At 36.4% G+C, this 22,262-nt stretch overlaps 2 protein-coding genes and 1 pseudogene across 3 annotated transcripts; 1 reads left to right on the top strand and 2 right to left on the bottom strand.

Moving 5' to 3' along the window:
• Window positions 1-87: 87 nt before the first annotated feature.
• Window positions 88-13,055, bottom strand: LOC145227795 (uncharacterized). The gene is made up of 8 exons (XM_080092704.1): window positions 12,908-13,055; window positions 6,097-6,193; window positions 5,385-5,470; window positions 4,711-4,863; window positions 3,372-3,494; window positions 2,879-2,974; window positions 2,420-2,503; window positions 88-2,080 (listed from the first exon to the last, which is right to left on the bottom strand). Exons 1-8 carry the CDS (start codon window positions 12,995-12,997, stop codon window positions 1,877-1,879), a joined length of 933 nt encoding a protein of 310 aa, XP_079948830.1. The 5' UTR covers window positions 12,998-13,055; the 3' UTR covers window positions 88-1,876.
• A 1,909-nt stretch (window positions 13,056-14,964) lies between these two features.
• LOC145227794 (uncharacterized) lies at window positions 14,965-17,595 on the top strand (annotated as a pseudogene). The gene is made up of 4 exons (XR_013859987.1): window positions 14,965-15,375; window positions 15,697-15,824; window positions 15,882-16,029; window positions 16,136-17,595. The product of XR_013859987.1 is annotated as an uncharacterized LOC145227794 (transcript).
• Window positions 17,596-18,058: 463 nt separating this feature from the next.
• On the bottom strand, window positions 18,059-22,145 carry LOC145227797 (tetraspanin-13-like). Its single transcript, XM_080092706.1, has 9 exons — window positions 21,834-22,145; window positions 21,704-21,769; window positions 21,217-21,422; window positions 20,985-21,089; window positions 20,794-20,863; window positions 20,619-20,716; window positions 19,909-19,992; window positions 18,859-18,996; window positions 18,059-18,394 (listed from the first exon to the last, which is right to left on the bottom strand). The coding sequence occupies exons 3-9, from the start codon at window positions 21,292-21,294 to the stop codon at window positions 18,317-18,319; spliced, it is 651 nt and encodes a 216-aa protein (XP_079948832.1). The 5' UTR covers window positions 21,295-21,422; window positions 21,704-21,769; window positions 21,834-22,145; the 3' UTR covers window positions 18,059-18,316.
• Between the last annotated feature and the right edge of the window lie 117 nt (window positions 22,146-22,262).

Here is a 22,262-nt window from a genome sequence, read left to right as displayed (position 1 = left end):
TATTCAAGCTTTGGCTCTGCTGTTCCTGAGATTCGAACTCAAACCTTACGACTTTTAGATTGTATGTGACACTGATAACAAATGGTGTTTTTGGCAAAAGAGATTTATTTATTTCGGAGGCTTGAGCTAACCAACCATCGCCCGGCGTAATTCATACGAAGCGGGATAAAAAAGCAACTAAAAGAAAGTGCATCGACAAGGCACAATGAATAAAAAAGAGCAAAAATGCTCTATAACATTGTGACGTACAAGTGTAGATTATGACGTAACAAAAATGAACAAATTAATGGTGAAAAACAACCTTCTGTTCAGCTTTTATCTACCAATGTAGCAGACCGCTTTAAATATAATAATTTCACATATAGACTCATTTTTTTAAAATAGGTGATTTGCAGCCTAAAATTATGTGCACATTTTTTTTCATTTTTTTTATCCATTTCAAGCACAGGTGATTATAATACAAGCTATGGTGCATCTAATTAATAAAAGGTGAAAATTTGCTCTTTTTCGGCTTTGATCGAAAGATAGCCCCCAAGCGGCGGTCGTGAAATACTGGATGAGGGAAAGCGAAAGCACACGATAAGGCGATTTGGCGAGGTGGAAGACAAACGAAGCAAAATGCGCAATAAACAATAAGAGATGGTAACAATTGCAACGTGTCAATGATATTTTGCACGATAACATGACAAAATTAGTAAAGTGAAAATAAATTGTGTGTGAATAATGTGGCGCTATATCTGATAAAAGCGTAAAATGCAATTTCCTATCAAAAAGGTATTTGATCTTGAGGAAATTTTGAACAATGTATAAAGTGAAATTTTGTTTTATATTGGGGCTAGCAAAGCGCTTTTGTAATGTGTAAATGTCATTCATACATTAAACATACACATTGTCTCATCTCCAACTAACAATTGAATGAAACAGTCAGTTTTGGTGTGAATTAAACCGTGTATGAAACCTTTGGTAGACTATACAGTGCTAGGTGGCTAGCTAAAAGCGCAAAAGTGAAAATAGACGGGTCAAAATTAATTACCGGTCGTACAGTCGTTTGTGGTGAAGGTTTATCGCTAGGAGTCCCAAAGTGTGGTGGAGATTAATTCTAGAATGCCAAGTGGTTTGTCGCCGAAGGCAAAAAAGCAAAGAGTGCTGTGAAGAAAATAAAACCAAAATACTACATCGGGTCCAAAATCGTGTAGTTGATGTTACGTTTACGCAATTTGTATGCAAAACCTATGGAATATTCATAAACTATAGGCGACGGAATAAAGGAATTATTTGTAGCTCCAAACCAGCCGTTCTTATGTCTTGATAAACCAAGACCCTTTTAATGTTAATTTTTGTTTCCATAAGTTGGTGGTCGATTTTACTTGACCGACTTAACGCAAAAAGCCGTAGGAAACCACAACTTATTGGTGGGTTTTCGAAAAATAGCCTCATTTACTAGCACTAGTGTCGAGTGGCTTATTTGTTTTTGTTCAGCTAAAGATTTAGTGTAAACGAACACTTTGTTCGGAATATTGGTTTTGCAAAACCATTTAGCCCGCGTTTTGCAACCAAAAACGGCTTTTAAATAAACTTTGCATGATTTGGGGAAGCACGTTTTTCGTTTGGAAGATGTGTCATGATGGCGGATGGCTTTAAAACGCAGAAAAAAGCAAAACAGGAAAAGTTACGTTAAAAATAGAAAAAAAAGAACACTTCAACACAGGACAGCCTACGCACTTTTCGGATTGCTTCGGGCGTAATCGGATTCCGAAGTTAAATCGCAAAACGTCGGAAAGGGTAAAAGGCAGAATAGGTGACGTGGGTTTCCTACCTTCGGCGAAAACAAAACGAGACGGATGACGTCACGCCTAGGTCACGGGACCTGACGTCATCATAGGAAGTCGCCCTTAGGAAACTTTTCCTCCACGCTAAGTTTTTCAACGTTGTAAAGGCGACGCGAACTGCGTGTGGAACTCGAATAATCTTTGGATTTCATTTGTTGGAGTTTGCGAAGAGGTGTACCTGACCAATCATCACTCAGTGTGTCGGAAGCCGTGCTACGAGCCGAGTTAGTGAGCACGGCTTTGTGGATAACCTGAAAATGTGTGCGATTTGGTGATGAGTGGGTGTTTTAATACAGTTTGAAAGTTTGACAACATAATTCAAAGCCCATATGATAGTGGTTTAAGACAGCAAGGGCTTACACTCACTTTCTTATGAAAAATCTTGTAGATCGAAAAAAATGTCCGACTTTAATTCGCTTTACACTTAACACCATGTTTTAGGTGTGATTGGACACAGCAATAAATAAAATTTAATGAATGAACAGTTTGGTTGCATTCATTTAAATGTTGTAAAAAAGATGTCAAATTGTTTCAAATGAATATTTGGATTTTTGCCGGGAAAAATATTTGTTTTTTAAGAAAGGACTTACCAGTCCAGGAACACCGGTATAAGTTCGTAGAATTCCTTCTTTCAACCTTCTGTAGTGAGAACCAACCACCAATATAGATGTAATCTGGAATGGGTAAATACATACTAAAAAAATGAAAAATTAGGTAAATATATTGCACGACCTGCAAAATAGTGTGTACATATCCTAAGAAAAATTTGTTTATAATTTTGTGTTAAAATGACTTTTAAAGTTGTTTTGAATTATTTTCAACAATTTCATATTCTATTGCTCCGAAATGAAACCAAAGAAATTTCGATTTAAACTTGGGTACAACCGAGTCGTTGGTTTTTCTGTTGTGCTGTAGTAATAACACCTCCAATTAGCCAATCTTTTTAATGCAATAAACCAAAATAATAAAATACGGGCTTCAGTTTGGGACTCAGTATGCAAATAAATGGAATTTGCTTTTAAGCAGATCGTGTGCTATGCTATACTTACAAATAACGTGTTGATTCCGATAATAAGAAGAATTGCTGAAACTTTCATCATCATTTTCATTCCTCCAAGAACAACTAAAACTTCCTCTTTTAAAGTCTGCACAAAAATGTCAAATTTTCGGTCAATTTAAAATAAGAATTAGATAATGGCAAAAAATTTCGTTCACCCCAAACCGGTTTTTGTGATGGGTTTCAACACATAAAGACTTAACAATACTTTACGTCTAACATATTACTAGAATCTCCCATCTCGTTGCTTGGTAGATGAAGACTATAATGAACCTTATGCTTATTGATTCAAGTTTATGAAAACATTATGTCATTTATCCATAAGATTTAAGAGATAAGTATGTATTTCGCCTTTACATCATCATCGGTATCTTATATAAACAGAAGAATCATAAAGACTTGAAGGCTTAAAACAACAAATAAAGATAAATAGATGCCATCATCTTTAAGTTCGCTATTGTAAAGCAATCATATCATAATCTTACCGCATCCATTAATGTGTCCAAGTTCAAAGCCTCGCCCATATCAAATCCTAAGGTGCTTTTCATGAGGACTGTCACCGTCTCCATCACATTCTCAAGTTGTGTAACCAGGTCTGCCTTGAGAAACTGAAAAGACAGAGTGTTAGCAAATTTGTCGTAGATAAATGTTTCGCATACAAACAGATTGTTAGGTAATAGTTTTTATGCTTAGACCACTACTGAATGAAACGACCCGCTGGCATGCAATTCTGAACTCCGTTAACATGTCATATAGGCCACAGGGGAACAATCTACTGAATATTACATGAGGATATGGAGTTACGAACTTACACTCCTTGCAATGCCAGGCATTCTAAAGTTTATGCGATTCATACTGGGCTAAAATGTATTACGATGGTGAGTATATTTTTTTTGCTGCGAGGCATAACATAAACCAATATAGATCTTCTGGTTTGTAATACGCTAAAATACTTTTGTCTTTCTACAAAGCAAAGGTGTAGGTCGGGTCGGCGATAAGTTGAACTAAAACGGACTTGATTCGGACGGGCCAGACTTCGGGCACATTTGTTCCTTGAAATACACTCCCATTAAAGCCCAATTCGGACATTTTCTGCTACAATGCATGTTCCCTATAATATGGTTTGCAATTAGGGTTGTCAATTCTTTTCAAACGCTCTTTAATTATGCGCACCATGAAGGTTAAAAATTCCAAATGAAAAACGAGATGTGATGGACGGTATATGATCGATGGTAATTGTAGCCAGGGATGCTACAAACATGTCCGGTTGCGTGTTTTTGGGAAGCCCAATCAATACTGATTTGATTTAGGGGTATTCGCGTATGTCAATGTTTACATTCAATCTGCATTGATTTTATTGATTCAGACAGGAGTTATTCACGGGAGGGTTAAGAATAAAGTTGTAAATCCAAGTCCAAAGTAGAAGCGCTCAGCCTTTAACAAAAGACTTAAACCTGCCGATTAAAGGGCTACAATGAGATTTTACCCATTTGTGCACGTAAAACTTTGTTGCTGTAGTTTTAAACCTTCGGAATTTGAGTTGAAATACCAAAATATTCGCAGTGACATTTTACGTTAGGAGTGCTCATGGACAAAAAGTGTAAACTGAATTTAAATATTACAGCAACAAATTGTGGTAAACACATTTTTTTTCACATGGACTTGGTTATATCCGATGGATCTTTGGCACCTTCCAGGGGTTAAAATATAAATAACCCTCTTCTGTAAGCGACATTTCTGACCCCCGGGATGAAAAAATATACTTCCAACTTCTGACATTAAATCGCAACAAAGTTTTAACGGAAAAAACTCCTAAAAGCTTACCATTTTCGCCATGTTCCAGTAAGTCTCGTTATCAAACAGAAGATATTCCTCAAATCTGGCGATTTGAATGAAAGCGAATATGGAAGCACCTATCGTTCCCAGTTCAGTAATGATCATAAGTATAACGTAGTACGACAGTTTGGAATGTTGAGCCTGTGGAACACACAACCGCTTTCGTTAACCGTCCGATAAATAACACCAACCCTAAAGAATCAAAAGCAGATTTTATTTGTTTCAAAGACTTTTTTGCTGCTTGATTATGTTACCACGCAGTTTTAGACATTCTTTGGCCCTATAAACGTTTTTGAACATGTGTGTGCTTAATTTGTTTCATGAGAGCTGAGATTAGGTTACGAACACTTTATATTCAATAAAAAGCCTCTTAGCGATTTTATTAAAAGTTTACAGTTTCACATTGTGAGCAATGATAAGGCAAAATTGCCACAACCTTATGCTTTTCCTCAACAAACAAACTGGAAAGGGATTTTTTTTAGATATTTCAATCTTAGGTCGTTCGGAAATAAAATAAAGCAATCAGTACTAATTGAAGTCTACATCTCTATGATCTTATTCGAAAGTAGGTCTAAATCTGGATTAAGGTTTAAAGGCTCTTTGGGGCTTAGTTCTAGCTTTGTTCTATTTTCAGTAAAATCAATTAGCTTTACGAATTGTACCTTAAACGTTCCATAAATAGCAAGAATTGATGATGCAACGACGGCAAGAAGAAAGAGAATGATAAATACGTAGATAACTTTGAACTCTAAAAAATAGGGAAAAAAATAGCTGTGATAAAACAGACGCCAGTTTAGGCCGATTCTGGGGGTAAATTACTCTGTTTAATGGTGAAAATAACGGCCCAAATAGACGAAAAAAGCGACATTCTTTGGCCTTCATATCACTGATGATGGCATGAGCATTTGCCGAAACGTTTGAAATATAGAGCATGTCGCTTTTTACGTCTATTTGGGCTGTTATTTTCACCATTAAACTTATGAACAGATCCGTATGTAGTGTTTTAAAATCTAAATTACTCTGAATTATGTAAAACGCGTTGAGTTAAATTACGAAATTCAAAAACGGCAAGCTACAGCCAGTGCACACTGTTTCAACCTATTAGGTCTCGTCATTCGTCACAAGCAGCTGCACTGATGAGACCTTAGAAACAGCGTGCACTGTCTGCAGCTTATCATGTATTCGTTTATGCTTTTACACTAAAATCTATAAGTTTAACAAAAACACTCATATGAACATAGCCTTTTACCATTTCCAGTATAAAAAGGACACCCACTATAATAGCTTGCAAATTTTAGAAGGTTTATAGGTGTAGATTTTACTCATGAGGAACGACTCGCTAAGAATGTAAGTTGAAACCTAACCTCTTCTTACCTGTGGGCAATACATTAAGGTGCTGCCAAACTTCGGGACAAAAACAGTTAGGAGCGGAATACGAAAGTGCCATCGTAAAAATCGCGGAGAAAATCACCTGAAAAATAAAAATCGATCATTAGACAACACAACAAACAATTTCTTGTGAATAAAGTAATACAGAACATTTTATAAGTTGTGCGTGGTGTAGTTTTTGAAGCCACCGCTGGCATTCAATAACTCCTTCAGAATTTTAAGTGGCACCAAAGATAACATGTAGCACTCAAGAAATAAATTCACGAAATTCCATACGCCATGTAATCAAGAAAATTGTGATTGAATCCAACACAAAAAGCTGCTATGATCAAGAGGCAAATTATAACCTACGTTTCCAAGTCTTTGATCTGCAATTTTCTCTCATATTTTCACCACAGAACATTTGTAACCAACATAGCAACCTATTTTTCAAACCAAAACACACAAATGCTCGACACAGGCTAAGAGATGTCGCCCTTGTCCCAACATTCTTTATCTATTCTTGCGAGGAGAAACGTATTATGACGTCACTATCGCCGCGTTTCCGATTACGTCGAGGCAGGACTAAAATCGCAGTCAGGTGTGACCAGGTGTGTATACGTAGACGCTAAGACCAATGACCTGCTCAACTGGATATCTCATCGCAAGGGGCATGTTACGACAAGCAGTTTAAACATTGGTTGTAGAACTGATAACAGCATTTAAAATCACACATGTTTAACATATATGATGTGCGTGTCTGCTGATGCTAACGCAACCACTTTTGAATATAACACAACTTAACCAAAGGTTGATATATTGGTTGACAGCTTGTAGTCGAAATTCGACACAGGGTTTGGGCTTTACCTTCGGTTACGATTACTTGGTCAAACAAGTATCTACCAGAAAGCCTGTACATGTGGAATGCATGCAAGCTCGATTCGGTTTGTGTATAGTAAAGATTTGAACTCGTTGTCAAGTGTTCCTAAGTTAACGATCAAAATGTGTGAAGTTCTCAGTAACCTGACAGTTATCGAATTGGTAATAAAGTGGCTCCTGGAAGCGAAAAATCTCACCAGAATTGCAACACATGCATTGCACCCGTTAAATTTTTCATTAGTCTGGGTCAACATACAAGCACCCTGAGTACACAAGAGCAGGCTAGGGGCACACTCCACTTTATGCGCAGTCAGCAGCTTAGAGGAAACATTACACAAAGAGTGTTCTCTTTTGGATACGCATATGTGCTTAGGTGTAGAATTTGTGAGCGCCTGATTTAATCCGTACCAGTAGGAGCCCCTTAGGATTTACTTCGACTGAATAAATTATGAATACCCGATGCGACGGTCAGGCAAACATCGCGCGATCGTCGCCAGTCCACTATGACGTCACAAACAGCTGAATCATGTGACCGTTGATCATGTCGCCCAGGTGAGTAACTCAGTGGTTCGTCGGAAAATGTAATGTTTACAAACACACGGATGCGGTAACCAAACCAAAAAGCAGTAAAGAGCCTTATTTGAAAAACATGAAATGTGGAACTGTTCTTGTCGTTTGAAAACAGATTTTTCCCCTTACTCATCTGTTAGTATGTAAAAAACGAGTTTCTTATTCAAATATAATAAAAAAATTGGGAATGACTGCTTCTTTTGAAATATTGTTCATTTTAAACATTTTTTAGTTTCATTAAAATTTCAAGAAAAGCCTTCAGTTTGGAAACACATATTTTGCCTTATATGGCATTGCGATCGTCGACTATTATGTTGGCTGCATGAAAGGCAAATACAACTATTTTAAAACAGTTTGCCCTTCGCTCTATTAAATTTCTTATGTAATTAAAAGGGCTTTCACTTTGAAAAATACATTCCGCTTTATGCAGCATCGTATGTTGCTTATTCAAATAGAATTGTTAACGATTCACGATAATCATATTGTAGCATTTGTGGAAAGGTACTGTTTAATATTTTATTATTTTTGTCATTAAAATCTGTTATGCAAAATACATTTCGCCGTTAATTTGTCAAGATAACATTAGGGGCCTTGTTGTCGGGCCTAATATTGTGTTAAGCCCTAAAATCGTAGACTTCGAATTTAAAAAGAGATACTTGACTTAGCGTGGGGGATCAATACTGGACATTGATCGTATCGACTTTATGGTAACCTGGTGATCACCACCTCTTGCTCATTGATTTTAATTTATCATGTAACAAGTTTTGCGCAAGGATTACATCAAGTCGTAATTGAAGTGCACACGTCTCTAAAATTTTTCTGATTTTCCAATGAACATATACCCCAGGCCCAGTGGATCCCAACTGGGGTGGAATTTTCAAAATTTGCGGAACGGAATTTACTTTAATTTGTATATGTGGCTGGTAAATGAACACTTTTGCTCTATAAGGGGGGGAATGAAAAATATAGTGACGAATATATGGTCGGCTTACGTAAAAGGTCCGCGACATTTTATTAAGAAAGATAGCGATTAGAATACAACGCGAAAGCTAAAATAACATTTTTGATTAATCTGTCGAAGGATCAGTAAAATTTGTGATTTTAAAGCAAAGGCATATTTCGTAAGGGTTTCGTAATCGTTGTTCAAAGAATTTTGAAGTTAATAATTAACTTGAAATTGCAAAAAAACTCGTTAAAACCACGAGAACAGACTTTGAAAGGTTTAAAGAAAGCGTTTCACAAGGCATAAAACGTTTTTTCATGCCCAAAAAAGTTCCCTCTTTTGTTATGTGAGGGTGTTATCCAAGTCAGGTTTGATTTTACCCGATGCGAGCAATTTAAATACAAAGTAATTTTCAATTGTGTGTTTGGTGTATGATTTCAACTATTGTGGAAAAACTTTAATTTAAAGCCTAATAGCACCCTTCTGTCAGCCACCAACTGTGGAAGGAAAAGTTTCACCACAAGCCACAATTTTCGCACTTCTTTGTGGTCGCTTTTGTCTGCGCCAGTAAAGTCGAAACTTTCCAGCTAACACAATACCCATTCTGACGTCACAAACTGCAAATCTTTGCCTTTGTGACCAAACAAAGACCCGTCTTATACTGTTGAACTATGCCAACTACCAACGCAAACAAAGTCGTCAAATTTGAACCAACCAATGTAAGACAATAAGTTTAGAGGATTAAAGAAGAACTGCTGTCTGGCAAACATATTTAAACGTAGATTCGTGTTTGTGCTGGTTGTTGGATGTTTTAATACCGCGGAAAGATCAATGACGATTATTTCCTGAAGATTCTTATTCAGCAGAACGATTAGTTGATTAATAACCGTAACTGGATTCTGTTTCTCTGACGAAAGCCGAAAAAAAGGATTTTATCATTTTGATGCTCACTAAGGCCTACACGAAAAAAGCATAACATCATCAAAATAACCCTAACTTTTGATGGTGTTTGGTGATGTTAGGTTAACATGTTACTGTTTTGTCCGTTTTCATGCGTATTTTGCTACTTTTTCGACCGAAAAACCCACACAAGTGAAATAAAACTTGGGGAACAACTAACCAACGAAAGGACATGCTATCAAATGTGTTACTGTGCCCTGTAAAATGCGCCGCAGTGTATTGAATAAGACTGCCATATAACAACGTCGCCACTAAAACAACTTTTCCAATGCACACAATTGGGTTGTTAAAACGAAGTTGTGACTATCGCGCTGACTTTTAAAGGGGTGATTTTCTTCTACAAATAAATGGAAACTTTTAAGCACTAAAGCATTGCCTATTTAACCTCGTAAATTAGAACACATTGGGGCAAAAAGTTAGCCGAAATTCTAAATTTAGCACTCTATTATACTAAACACCACACACCCAAATTACTACGCTTGAATGAAAATGAATAACACAGCAATTAGCTTCGTCAGTGGCTGTATTTCGGCTATTGGACGGGATTTTTCCAGGCCCTGTTATTGTCAGAGACCATGTCGCTTTGTTGCGTTGAGAAGTGTGCTTATGACGTAACATTTAACACTGAAACGAGCACTCGAAGCAACTTGGGAGTTTAAATTGCGTTGAAAATAGCGCTTGAATGTGTCTGAAAACCTGGGTAAAAAGTTCGTATTCCAAATGTTATGGAAACAGTTAATTTGTTATCGAAACAATACATTTTGTTTGCAAACAAATGTAATAACAGCGGTTGTTATAACCTCAACAATATTTGTTTAATATTCAAAAGTCAGTTATGTTTTTATTCATATTAAATCAAATAGTTATTACAAAATAATGATGACACACTAGTACACTGTTGGTAAAAGCCATATATCGAATGTCTGGCTTTAAAATAGACGAGTTCTTGTAAAAATGTGGTTTCAGGTTTTTCCGAGAAACAGACCGTTAAAAAACTTTCTACACACGCCGGTAACAGTACCCAGAAATACAGCACGGTATTTGTCTGTTCGACTGGATTACTGCCATGCTTCTTTGTCGCCAAAATAAACAACACACGCCATTATATGAACTCGCAAACCTAAGAACGCATTTTCAGGTCTTCTGTCTTGACTTGTGATGTACCGAATCGGCGAAATTTCGATTCGGCCGAAACCGAATATTCGGCGGTTTTGCCGAATAAATTCGGCCGAATCAACCGAATCATTTATGACGTCACGCGAAGTCGTACGCTACGCGTTTGACATGAAAATTTTTTTATCTACCAGGCAATTAGTGCAGAATAGTTGTGTTTCGTCCTCATTTCAGTTATGTGGGGTTTAAAATTGCCTCAAGCATGATTGGCAACCTGCCAATAAGTTGCTTATTTTTTGACAACAGTGGGAAACCGATAATGTGTTGAAAAAGATAAAAATTGACGCGATTTTCGTTATGTTTGGGCTTTTGAAAGATTTGCGTGGTACCTTAAGCAGAAAAGACACGTTTAACGCTTTAAATTGGTGTTCGTAAAAGATTCGGTTTCGGCCGAATCGCAACAAATTATTCGGCCGAAACCGAATCTTTGCAAAAATGACCGATTAGGCCGAATAAATCCGGCAAACCGAATATTCGGTACATCTCTAGTCTTGACCACTATTTAAAATTTAATAAATTTGTTAGTAATATTAAAACGTTTCGGCAAATGCTTATGCCATAATAAAGCATGCCATTTTTACGTCTATTTGAGCCGTTATATTCATTAAACTTTTCAAAAAGGTTTCCATCGTAAAACAGCATTTTGTTTTGCTGTTTATTCCTAAAGATGCTTAATTTTACAGAGTTTAACGCTTTTAGTATGAAATGTGTTATTTATGTCACAGAAAAACTTAGGCCTTGGTGGAATCGTATGGTTTTCTGTTCGTCCACGCAGTAGTTAGGAAATGGTATTTTTGCTTGCCTTGGGCGTTTCCGAAATGATTTATGTCACTGTTTAAACATAGGAGACCACGTAAGGATAATTTTAGCACAATAGATTTGTTCTACTTGGGTAAGCATGGAGTTGAATGAAAGCATCATGTTACTGTAAACATTTTGTACTTATAATAACGAATGCAATTGTTCAATTGTTTGCAGTAAAATACGGATTTCCCATTCAACCATACCTAATAACTTCGTATTGTTCTTCTAAACTACTCAAATCAAATGCAGACTAAAACAGCATGCACTGATAATAACGAAAGCAAATGTTAAATTGTTTGCGGTAAAATAAGGAATTTTTACTTAAACTTTTTTGTAACTTTGTGTTTTTTTACATTAATCACCTAATTCCAATGCATACTTTAAAAAAGGGGGTCGTCTATTTCACGCACATAACAAACATAAAGTTCATACTGCCCCGAGCAGCACACAAGGTGGAAATTCTAAACCACAAACCGGCCATTAAATCGTCACAAACGGCTTAACCAGTCACAAAGGCAATTTTCTCTGGATCTGGTGTCGCACAATGGGTGGAGAACTTTCTAAGCTTCGAAAGAATAGCCTCAAATTTCCAAGGCCTTTGTGCTTTACCAAACTAATGCTGCGATCGCGGCATAACGAGCATATCAAACCAATATTATAGAAATCTTATCCGGAAAGTCTTATTTGGTGAAATATAGCTGCCGTCAACAAAAGACAAGATAAAATTATACAAGATGTGTGGAAAAATCAAGACAAAACGAATAAGGAGGCCATGCCTTCCAATTTTTAAAAAATGCACATTCTTCCCATAAAGGTGTTTTTAACCAATATGTATAAAGTCACGGCATTTTTGCCCCAGACTCTATTTCGAAAATTTGTTCTGGTTATGTCACAGGTTACAAACGGACTAAATATGTATTCAGACAAAAAGCCTATCACGCATGGAAACAAAATCTTGTCTGTTTAGGACAGTTCAATTAAAAGCAGATTAAAGCCGAATTAGGTCGTCACTGGTGTGAAAATAGCCCTTGTTATCGGCGGGAAGGCTTTGTTGTGCTTCTAGACAATTCGCATTTAAAACACTTTAATCTTCATTTAATTTAAAACGCAGAGAAGAATTAAATGTATTTGTCCCTCCGCGGTGCAAAATTTCTCATATTTAACTAAACAAGAAACGTACAGCGACAAAAAAACGGAGTAAAAGCAGACAACAAACCCAAGCAAATGCTTGTACAAAATTTCCGTCACTAAAATAACGGTTCAGTCCTATAAGAAAACGCTTTGAACACAAATATTTGCTTTATATTTTTTGTTATATTTAGGGACTATTTAAAATCGTAATCTGTGTATATAGTATTAGTCGAATAAATGTACACTAATTTGTTTTGATTACCGTAACAACTATGTGCCCTGAAGCATTCTAAATCGCCACAGTAACAATTAAAAACAAGTATATGTGTGACATCACAATGACAAACAACCGCTTACCGCCGTTGCGAAAGAGACTGCAATACTCCATGTTCCAGTGTCAAATTTAGGATGGAAGCAGAAAAGAAAATAGGTCGGTTTGCATTTCATTTTGTGATCGTGTGGCTATTTAGTCCCTACGGAAAACCTGCAAAAACAAGTGTTATTTGAATTGAAACATGAAGTCATCTTGGAAACTATTGACTTCGTTACATGTGCTGCCAAATTTACGACTAATTAAAAAACTACAGTGAACCTTGCTAAAACCGGATTCGATATATCCGGATCTTTGCCTAATTCGGGTAAAACTTGAGGTACGAATAATTTGTACTGTTTTTCTTAACAAAACTCTTCGAATTTATAAAAACTACAGCAGATTGTTACATTACAGTGCGTTTAACAAGTACTTGGTCTAAAGGGCAAATCTGTGGAAGTGGCGAAAATTTTTGTTTAGTGTCCCTTAAAACCTATTCACGAATGATTACTAAACCAAGGACAGCGTATGGACTTTCGCCTGCTAAACAATCCCTTTACAGGTCACAAAAAAGTAGAAAGCTAAAATAAAACTGCAAAAGTGATGTCAGTATTTTCACTTTAAATTTTCAAACAAAGAAATAATAAGCTAAATCTATTCTGCTGTTAACACGTTTGGAAACTCGATGCAACAGAAACTACCAATATGTTCTCGACCTTTACTACTTTCTAGCACCTGAAATTGTAATATATTCTGCACAAGCATGTTGTTCGTACACAGACTAGCATTCGTATACGGGTACAAAGTTTAATACAGCATTGCTGTGGTTGCATCACCAGCCTGAAATTGTCAGCCTACAATGGTACACATGCAGTTTTCGATGCTAATGCTAACAGGCGCTGTCATACACAGCAAAAACGCTAACAGGGTGTTCTCTGTCGAGTGATGACAGCTGATTAAGTTATAAGTCCACGACTCTCTCACCCTGGTCGCTATAATCGCCACAAGCTTATCATAAACTCATTTCGAAGCGTAGAACACTGCGGGACATCCAGTCATGGGCTTCAAAGTAAAGTAAATCAAGACGTCTTAAGCGCCTTATGTCCCTGCAGGAGACTGCTTGCCTCTTTACAGGCTGCCGCTGTGCTTTAATTCTCAAACAAGGCGTTTGATTTCTGATTAGACTTTCACCTTTCCTCCGGTACTTGTGTAAAGTCGACGACTCGACGCTCTTATCTACCAGGTCGTATCAGCTGACATACAAAATGTGTTTGTTTAGCAATAGGAACAGGAGATACCAGACAGAAGTAGCGTGGCACGTAATAGGCTAGCACCGCTGTGTCTGCCACGGTCGATATCGTCTAAAGTTAACTTTTGTTGATAACATAGTAGCCTACACCAGCCTGCTGTAGGAACAAAAATATGCTGGGCTACATTGCTTACTGACATGCTTCTTGACATGTGGTACTTTCTAACAGTTGTTTTGGTCTTAAGCCTAAAAACAGGTTTGTAAAACTTAAAAATATAGCTATAGGTGAATAAATACTCAATTCTGGCACGTTTGCTATTCCCCCTACATACAAAACACAACCCTTCTCCAAACAAGAATAAACTTAGTAACATTTCACTAAATCCGTATCAATGGAAACACGATACAGACCACAACAATAAACAGTAATCAAATCTCGTAAAATTGGCACTCTGTCAGATTGGTGCTATGGTGAATAGCCTTTCACGCCTCACATCACCTATCCAGCGAAACAACACCAACTGCCGTCGGCCAGAAATGTGCGGTTGTCGCTGTAAGCGCGATCGCTCGACCTTTGGATGATACGGTTCACAGATTTTCAAACCGGTGACTTGACTCGTTTGCGCTATCTCGCGTATTGATAAAAGTGTGCTGTTTTGTGCAACGTGTTTTTGCATAAATGGGGCACATTATTATCAAGAATGATAGGTCGGTGCATCTGAAGCAAGCCTAACCATTCAATGACAAATCGATAACTAGGTATCATTCTAACAATTCAATGCCTGTCAATAATTAGGTAGCATTCCTCTCGTTTTTGATTTTTAAAATACCTCTTTTTGCAAATATTGGTAATTGAAGTATGTAAGCTTACTTTTAACAGCTTATTTCAATTTTACTGAATGTTTAAACTACAGTACTCATAGAACAAAGTTCTGCAGATCGAATGTGCAAGCCGCGCTGTTTTGAATTACGTCACAATGGCGAAGTCTTGTATGATTGCATTGTTTTGTAATAAAGTCGGCAAAATTTGTAAAACGCAAATATCGTGTTTAAGTTGAGCGTTCTGTCTTTCGAATTACTGTGCTTTTACAGCGTAAAGAAAGATTGAATTGAATTCTTGCTTTGCAATTGTGACTAAAAGTCACGTTAAGCTGCAATGTCGATCAGTTGCTCATTTACAAACGAAACACCGAAAAAACACCAATTCATAAAAAGTCAAACCTTTCGAGGAAGTCATAACATTGGTCTTCTGCAAAAATTAAACCAGTAAGTTTTTTTATTATGTTTTTGTACAATGTAATAATGCATGATTTTAAAAGATCTATATTGCTTATCATTGATTGCCTCTGTGCTTTTACATTGATACTATATGTTTATTGACGGAGACATTTTGACATGAACTAGGTATGCCATTTATCCTTATTTTTGAGGACATGTCTGCATTTATTATTTTACTTTTACCTATTCTCATTTTCATTACTTTTGTTTTCTTCATGGATGGAAAGTATCTGTTAATTATCCTCAATGATACGTCTATTATTTTGGTGATGAAGATATGGATTGGAAAATTGAAACCTCTTTTTTCAGTGACCGTTTAAATGCAGAATCCCAATTATGTGATTTTGCGAAAAAACGTTGATGGCCAGATTGTCAAGACACACAAGGTTATTTTGGCAATGTGCTCTAAGTACTTTGCAGAAATGTTTACCCACCAGGTGTGTGCTTAGTACAATAATAAACAATGCCTATTTAACAAATGTGCTTTACAACAGCAAGAAAGCAAAATTGAAGAAGATTTGCAGAGCCTTGATCCAGATTCAGTCATTGCATTGATCAACTTTATATACACTACAAATATTACCATTACAAGGGAAAATGTGCTTAACTTAACAGCTGCTGCTGACATATTGGAAATAAATGGTAATGATTTTACCAGTTAAGTTTTTGTTACAAAATTGAACATTTGGCATGCTTTCTGGTAAATATCAACTATAAGGTCAATAAAAATGCTATTTTTGGTCTACAGAAGTAAAGCAGTTTTGCAAACTGTTTGTTGGCGGGTTCTTTTCTCAGACAAGTTGGGCTTCTCAAAGTAACTTTCCACCACAACAACGGATGTTACCGAATGCACCTACTTCATCCACAGACTTTTTTAGTCATGAAAGTATTAATGATCAAGGAATATTTTCAATTGAAGAAAAGCCTGTGAATGATGATTTAACTGTTGAAATAGCAACATCCAATTGTAATGGACCCACATCAAGCAATCAAAATGTAAAGCACTACAACAGCAATACTATATCAGCTCTTCTTCCAATGTCACTAAGTTCTGACCAGACTGATCTTGACGAAAGCCTAAATCACTCTGAGTCCAGATTGCAGTTTGGCTCTTTTCTGGAATTTAATAGTATTTTGGACATCCTGCTTGACCCTAATGTCCAATTTCTTCCATCAATTCCAAAAGGGCCAAAGGAAAATGTATATTTTGTGGTAGAAAATATGAAAAACGTTATGCGCATGAAGGCTGGTGTACCAAAACGATTTGCTGATGATTGTGGACCTTGGAATGCCAGCAAACTTACTGTGAGCTACTACTTAATGAAAGACGGTAAAACAACTTTTATAACTCGAACACCAAATGGATATTGCTTGCGCCGTCGTAGTGGGTTAAAACTTTGCAAACCAATGCCAACAGATGAAGAAGTTTTTAAAGTGGGAAAACAGTACACTACCCATAAATTGGACAGCAGTTACAAGAGAAGAATCTCATGGTTATCGAACTGTATGCCACGTTGCAAACCAGTGGCTGTTGTAGAGTATATGGGAAAATTCCCTGGTGGAAATTCCTAATTCTAATTTACTTATTGTAATTCTTTTGTGTTTTTTGTCAGCACCTTAATAACCCTTTAAACTAGTGCACTTGTGAAAAGCACATTTTAAGGTTTTTAAAAGATTTGCTACTTTTTGACCTGGCATATTCAACCTTATGTTTTTGCTTTGAATATTTTAGTGCATAAAAGTTTTTTGTGTGGACTAAGCCATGGACTGGCTTGATTCAGTATAACGCCTTAAATGTGACTGGGTAACAATCATTTTTTGATGAAGTATGCCATGATCGCTGGTATACATCAATGCTTTACTGCTGATCCCAACATGTTCATCTTTCAATGGTCGAACTGGCCTGAAGATCCCCAACTTCGAAAATGACATGTGAAGCATACCAAACCGGCAACAGCAATTCAACTTTGAGCGGGTTCACCACTGAGCCTGTGTAGCTCAGTTGGTAGAGCGCAAGTCATGAAAAGGTCTTTTACTTTACGGGGGGTCACCATTTGTAAAAATATATACAAGAACTGGGAGATCCCAAAATGAATTAGCCAATTTTGACTTACAATCAGCTTCAGTAGTTTTGCAAACAAATCATATGCAGAATAGTCGCATTAGCTCGAATATGCTGCTATTTCAATAAATTGTGTATGCTGCCGATTGTTTACGTTTTTGTGATCGTGAGAGCAGATTGGGCACGTATTTTGCCACAAGAGACGCTGGAATAAGGCTATGCATAGAGATTTGCCATGCCCTTTAAATACAACTGTAATGGGCTTTCTTTAAACTTGTTTCGCTTTTATGCTCCCTTAACTGTACAGTATTTGTACTTTTAATGTGGTAAATATAGTGTGAAAGTTTTAGAGTCTCCTCTGCTGAGTAATACTCCTTTTTCCAACCGAGATAACCAAAAAGGCACAAGTTGTGGCACAATTGTAGTGTTATCTTGTCTATGATGTAACAAACTCTTCTTTGGTTATCCTATTCAATACCTTGTATGTTGTTGTAGCAATCAATTTGTGAGTTTTGACTGAAGCTTTGGATTTTGTACAACAAAATGCATCAATATTATAAAACTAAATATAAACTTAATGTGGCTTCCGAAAATGGACAAGATATCCAAAAGTGAATCACCACCTACAGAACAAAATAAAATTATCACATGACAACATGGAAGGTAACATATGCCATGAGAAGAAGACATTAATGGTAAAAATGTTACGCAGCTGCAGCTCTAAGATTATGTTTACAACAGACATGTATAAAACATATCTCATACAACAAGTGTACTGTGTACATTACAAGTATTACTACAACTCAGCTATGGTAAAAGCACACTACATTAATACAAAAAGGGTCCAATCACTATCCAGATTTCCCTTTAATGTGGAACATACTTTAGGGTTTCTTTGGACTTCTTCTGATTTCTGAATCGTATAGCCAGCCAAACACCAAGCATCTGAAAACCAAATATAGAAATAACGTTGCTGGGTATGAACCCCAACTGTACCTTCTATATTCCAGCATGTTCCCTTATCAAACAATGTTATGGAAGAAAAAACATATTTGGTAAGAAGCAATTTGCCAAACAAAGTCTACAGTCTTAAACAACAGCTATCTGGCAAGGTTTAATTTCCTGTGTACCCCAATCCTCTTTCCTATCACAGGTGATTAGCTTCTAAGGCCCTCTTGTCTGGTCCAGCCAACATTTTTTTGCCCCAGCCATGATTTACTCACGTTGGTGAAACCAGTCAAGCTGGGACCTAAAATTGGAGTTTAACAGGAAAAGAAACCCTGTTGGATAGTTTCAGGCGCCAGAAGATTTTTGTTGCTATGCATTCTCTTCAAGCAAAATAATCCAAATAAATCCAGCTTAAGACTGATCAAAAATGAAAAATAAACAAAAGAAAAAATAATATATACCTCAGTAAACCTGAAAAATAGTCCAACACTCCCTATTACTTCAAACTCATGACTGATTTGTTTTGAAATGACATCACAACAAGTTTTGCATGTAAGGTTGTTGTCAGTAATTACTGTTGGAGGTCGGCAATAGCCATGCTGAAAAAGGAAAATGCTCATTCAGACCAGAATTTACAATAGATATAGAACAGTCTGGCACTACCAATATGTACCACTTCTTGGTGATGGGTAGTTGTTAACCCTTGTTTGTTAACTTACATTTTTGGCCATGTACTCTTTGTTAATGTTACTTTAACCATTTTTACACGTTTTTACACATAATTTAAGATGATTTGGTTAGTGACAACCTTCATACATTTTTCAGCATTGTTTGTTTTCCAACCACAGCACACAAAGTAACTTTCAGCATCTCTAATTGCATTGTTGATTACAATAGCATCAGTTGAGTGCATCCATACTTTTTTTCTATTTAAACAGAGTATATGCTTGTAAAACAGCACAACTATAAAAGTAGAATAAAATGTTTCTAAATTGTCACAATAATAAGCCCTTGCTGGTTACACTAGCCAATATGGCCAATCTTTCATCACCAGATGCACTAACGAGACCTTATAGGTCAGGGGTGGGCAACCTGCGGCCCGCGGGCCACAGGTAGCCCTTGATTAAAGGTTGTGCGGCCCGCAGAGACACTTGGATTTCAAATGTAATGACAAACAAGCCCAATTATTGTATATTTTTGAGCAGATTAGTGCGCCTGGTGCTATTTTTCTGCGACCTGACAATAGGCTGCGAGAATCAAATGCGAATTTTATTTGTAGTAAGGCATTTTTGGTATGCAAGGAAGTAAAATCACCGAGTGTCATAAAAAGGTGCGGCCGCAATCTAATTATTGCAATTGTATTTGGCCCCACAGTGACAAAGGTTGCCCACCCCTGTTATAGGTCAAAAGAGTTTTCACTGTCTGCAGCTAATCATTTATATATTGGCTACCATGCTTTTACATTAATAAGTCCTTGCATTTCAGCTTTTAGCAAAAACCTGACCACTTACCACTTTTTCCTCTTGTGTAGAAGCTATAAATGCAGTTGATACCGAATATTGAGTGACTGACAAAAGCGACAGTACTACAATGTACTGAACGTTGCACCATTAAGGAACTGCTTCACATAATTTATGGTAGACACAGTTTACTCAAAAACACTGTTTCCCTGTTTATCTACAGTATGACTTTAAGGCATATTACACTCACAATTAAAACAAACTAAAATAAACAATCTTTAAATATTTATGCCCGTTGTCAAAATTTAATAATTTGAGGTATTTTCTGGACAAATCCAGTTAATAACATAAATTATAACGTCAGTGGTGAGATTCAATTTTTTTGTCAGCCGGTTCTATCACAAAAGTCATATTTTTCAGCCGATTCTGTTACAAAAAGTTCATTGACAGTAACCAGTAATGCTAACCGGTTCGCTGATCTCATAAAATTTTGTGAGAGGGTTCTATAGAACCGGTGCGAACCGGCTGAATCCCACCACTGGTTAAAGTGAATAGGGTCACAAGTTGCAAAGGCGTTAAAATTTGTCAGGTTAATTGCATAAAAAACCTAGAAAATTTATTGGATTATTAACCAAATTTGTATTTTAGAATAAGAAGACATGAATGTTGTTACAAGTTAATTAGCAAGTGCATTATTGCGAAGTAAAAATCATTGCTTGTCCATGATCAAGCATATTGGAAGAAACATTAAAAAAAGATACAATCATTAGCAGGACCTGGTGATGCCTAATACTAGCAAATAACCCCAGAATGGATGTAAAAAACAAAAATACTTCAAAGAAAAAATAAGGAACTGAACCTATGAACAACATTTACAACATTAATGAAAAAACATTTAAAGACACATAAATGTTGAAAAGCCAATGTAAAACTTACATTGTGGCAAGTCAATGATACATATTGCTTTTATATACAATCCCATTACAATGAGACCGAACGATATGAGCTGTAAAAACAAATACAAAGGTTAACATTTTTTCACAGTGTAACGCTACAATAATGGTACAATATGACTTAGTTTAAAAACAACCTGTGTTGTTGTGTATCTTTGATCACTGCAAGCTTACCACAAGCAGAATATTCAGCAAAATCAGAAAGATCCTTGAACCATTAAATGCACTGAACATTTTGCTTTCAATCAAATTCCACACAACAGGAGTAGGAAGATATCTCTGAAAAATACATAAACTAGGCTCAGAAAATAACTACAAGCTTAGTGTTACTGGTATAGTAACAGTTCATTTCAATTTACAATCATTTACCATCCTTTATACATCAAACATTTCCAGCAAACTTTACCTTAGGCCTGCAGGCATCAATTAATTGTGATAATATGAGTAAATTGCTATCATTTGGGCAGCCTCTGGCAATTAACATTTTTTCATGTCTGGGTTTTTGTAGTCTGTGTCTTGCAGCATGGAAATGCTTGGTGAACCGGTTTGATTAAGTGCCTTTAATAGAGCTGGCATGCTACGCTTGTTCCACTCTACAAAATATCCGCCATTCTACAAAAAAATCCTCTAGTTATTCAAGACATGCAAAAATTTATTGAACATTGTTTTTGGAATCTTGGATTGGCAGTTGATAGTAAAATCACATTAAAAACAAATTTTTGGAAGCTGAATCTTTTTTTAGTGTCAATTTTATGTTGTAATTGGTTATTAGGACAACAAGCACATTTCAAATGAACCTATGTTTCTTCAAATTAGTCAACCAGGCCGGAAAAAAAAAAGCAAAAAGTTATTCTTTTAATACGTTCACATGCTTTATGACAAAATTAAAACACCTGATGTCCTTTAGGCAGTAGCAGGACACACATGGCCACAACACCTCAACGAATGCCAACTACAACCTGAACAAAAAGCGCTATTTCAGTTTGGTGTTTGGACCACATAAAAGACGAACTTTTTAATTACATGATAACAAATTACCATTTGTACCGAAATGTACCGAAACCTTTGATTTGTTTACCATAAAGACTTCCACCGTTTTCCAATTCCCAAACAAACAAACACCTGGTTTGTGGTTTCTTTTGCAGGGTATTCCCCACTATGGGGGACTTTTGCATCTAAATCTATAGAAATGACTTTTTTTGTTTGTTTGAGCAAGTCGAAAAACTTACTTGTTGGGATGGAACACAATCTTGTTATGGATAAAATAAAATTCCAGTCCGAAGCTAATATTCATCATTTGCTTTGATAAATTACATGTCTGAATAGGTTGTCAAAAACAAAAAATTAACATAGACACTGGTCATAAACTAAGTTTGTTTTATCATATTTAAGCATCGATTGGATGGCAGAAGGGGTGAATAGAATAAAAAGAAGGAGTGTTCCTGCTTCTTG

The sequence above is a fragment of the Phallusia mammillata genome, chromosome 5, assembly GCF_965637545.1.
Source record: "Phallusia mammillata chromosome 5, kaPhaMamm4.hap1.1, whole genome shotgun sequence".
NCBI lineage: Eukaryota > Metazoa > Chordata > Ascidiacea > Phlebobranchia > Ascidiidae > Phallusia > Phallusia mammillata.
The sequence above is the reverse complement of the archived record's forward strand: the minus strand, read 5'-3'. Positions and strand labels throughout refer to the sequence as shown.